Source organism: Loa loa (genome assembly GCF_000183805.2).
Source record: "Loa loa unplaced genomic scaffold supercont3.587, whole genome shotgun sequence".
NCBI lineage: Eukaryota > Metazoa > Nematoda > Chromadorea > Rhabditida > Onchocercidae > Loa > Loa loa.
In genome coordinates, this window is record NW_018108767.1 from 109 (window position 1) to 2,077 (window position 1,969).

Sequence of the window (1,969 nt, forward strand, 5' to 3'; positions counted from 1 at the left end):
ATATGCATTCTATACAACATCAATATGGTATCTTACAAACAAATATGCATTCTATACAGCATCAATATAGTATCTTACAAACACAATACGAAATTTAGAAGCGTTTACTGTCGGATTACCGAAATTTAAGCTATGTTCAAATAAAATTTCCACAATATCTAACAAACAGGATGATGAAATCTTGCAAGTAAAATTAAAGCAATGAAGAGGATATAAGCTAACAATGGAGAGCATAACACAAAGACATCTCAGTATCTGTACCATGGACAATGATATTATTGCACCTACACAATAAGCAATGTCAAAAGGCAGCCATACCTCCATGATAATTCAGATGAAGTTTATAATACTCCCGAATCCTTATGTATATGTAAGGAAAAATCCGAAACAGTTTAGTTTTTACTACCGAATAGACAATACAGCCTCTTCGTATATCCGCCACCACTGGACAGCAAACAAGGATATTCTTTCAACTCGCTAAATACATTTCCCGTAGCATATCCCCAATTCAACGACCTATCAATTAACCGATAGTCAAATTATTATCGAAGGCAACGACGAGGAATTTATTAGTTGATCATATTGCTCCTTATTGTGCAACTTATTTAACATTGTTTACCAATTCATCGCATAATATATACATATGTATTTTACACCCTTTTTGTTGTTGGCTAGTAATATTGTGCAAGAACAATAGTACATCCCGAATAAATCTATATCGCTGAAAAACCAATTCAACAGAATTGTTTTCCCGACATTTACAAGAATTGTGATATTTTGCTGGATTTTTTTTTGTTACATTTTCTTGACATTTTCCATCCTCCTTCTGATTTCATAATTGATAAGTGATATCATTGGAAGTGCTATTCTGCTTTCAAAATATGGTATCAATACATCCTATGCAACAAGTGTTTACAAAAATTGTCATATTTTGTTGAATTTCGTCTGGACATGTGACATTTTCCATTCTTCTTCTAATTTCATAATTGACAAGTGGTATCACTTCAAATAAACAAATGTCGTTTTGTGCACACTGATAATGTCGCGAATTCCTTTACTGTCAGCTTTTTATTACATAAGAGTTTCTTGTAACATTTGTCTGTCTTAGAAGTATCACTCTCAAGTCTATAAATCATGTCGAAAAGTTGAAAAGATGGAAAAAAAATTATAGACACTGCAGTGATATTGGTCCCTGGCTTCATTAAGTAATCAAAAGTACAACAGAATTACTATGAAGGTGCTTATCATAGCAGTTTTACTGATATGCATTGTAGCTGCTGTACACAAAGTAAGTTAACAAGTTAAAAGTTCTTTCATCATGTGAGCTGAAACTATTTTCTTAATATTTTTCTAACTTGTCTTATAGGTTCATCTTGAAATATCTGTTTGTTCATCTCACACCAATTGATTTTCGCAACATTTGCAGACCCAATTGATGAAAATTGAAAGCAGACGGAAAAGATTTTTTAAAAAAGGTTTATGGTCGAAACATCTTAAGAAGAAGAATCATTTTCGAGCCACTCGATCACGAACAAAAATAGATGAAAGAGTAAGCGAATCAATCTTCTGAGATAATCATTTGCATTTTTCAAATGAATTATCAATAACTCTTCTCAAATGATTTAAATGCTCTGATCTTCCCAAGTTCATCAATTTCGTTGATTGTTCTACTGTTTCTCCCTCATAGCATCATGATGATTTTGTATGTAGATAAGTAGAAAAGTAATCAATCTGAAAAGTGAATAGTATGAAATCTTTCAACCGTTCTTCTGAAAACCATAACGGACATTTCTGTGTTGCTTCATGTCTCTGATGATTTGATCATTCCATTAGATGTACAAGTTATTGATAGTAGAGATTAGCACTAATGAGTCCAATATCTTGCTAGTAATTCTCAAAGGATTAGTTCCTTTATCTTCCATTAAATGTACATTACTATAAACTCTGAACTGTGGTCGCTAGCCTATAA

At 32.2% G+C, this 1,969-nt stretch overlaps 1 protein-coding gene across 1 annotated transcript in view; it reads left to right on the forward strand.

Moving 5' to 3' along the window:
* Positions 1 to 1,424: 1,424 nt before the first annotated feature.
* LOAG_11317 (hypothetical protein) overlaps positions 1,425 to 1,969 on the forward strand; it is a gene marked incomplete at its 3' end in the record, with an annotated part of 3,582 nt that continues 3,037 nt past the window's right edge. Inside the window, exon 1 of the mRNA XM_020448331.1 lies at positions 1,425 to 1,549. Within this exon, the coding sequence (XP_020301515.1) occupies positions 1,436 to 1,549 (114 nt within the window). The 5' untranslated portion in view covers positions 1,425 to 1,435. The remainder of the gene's footprint in view (positions 1,550 to 1,969) is intronic.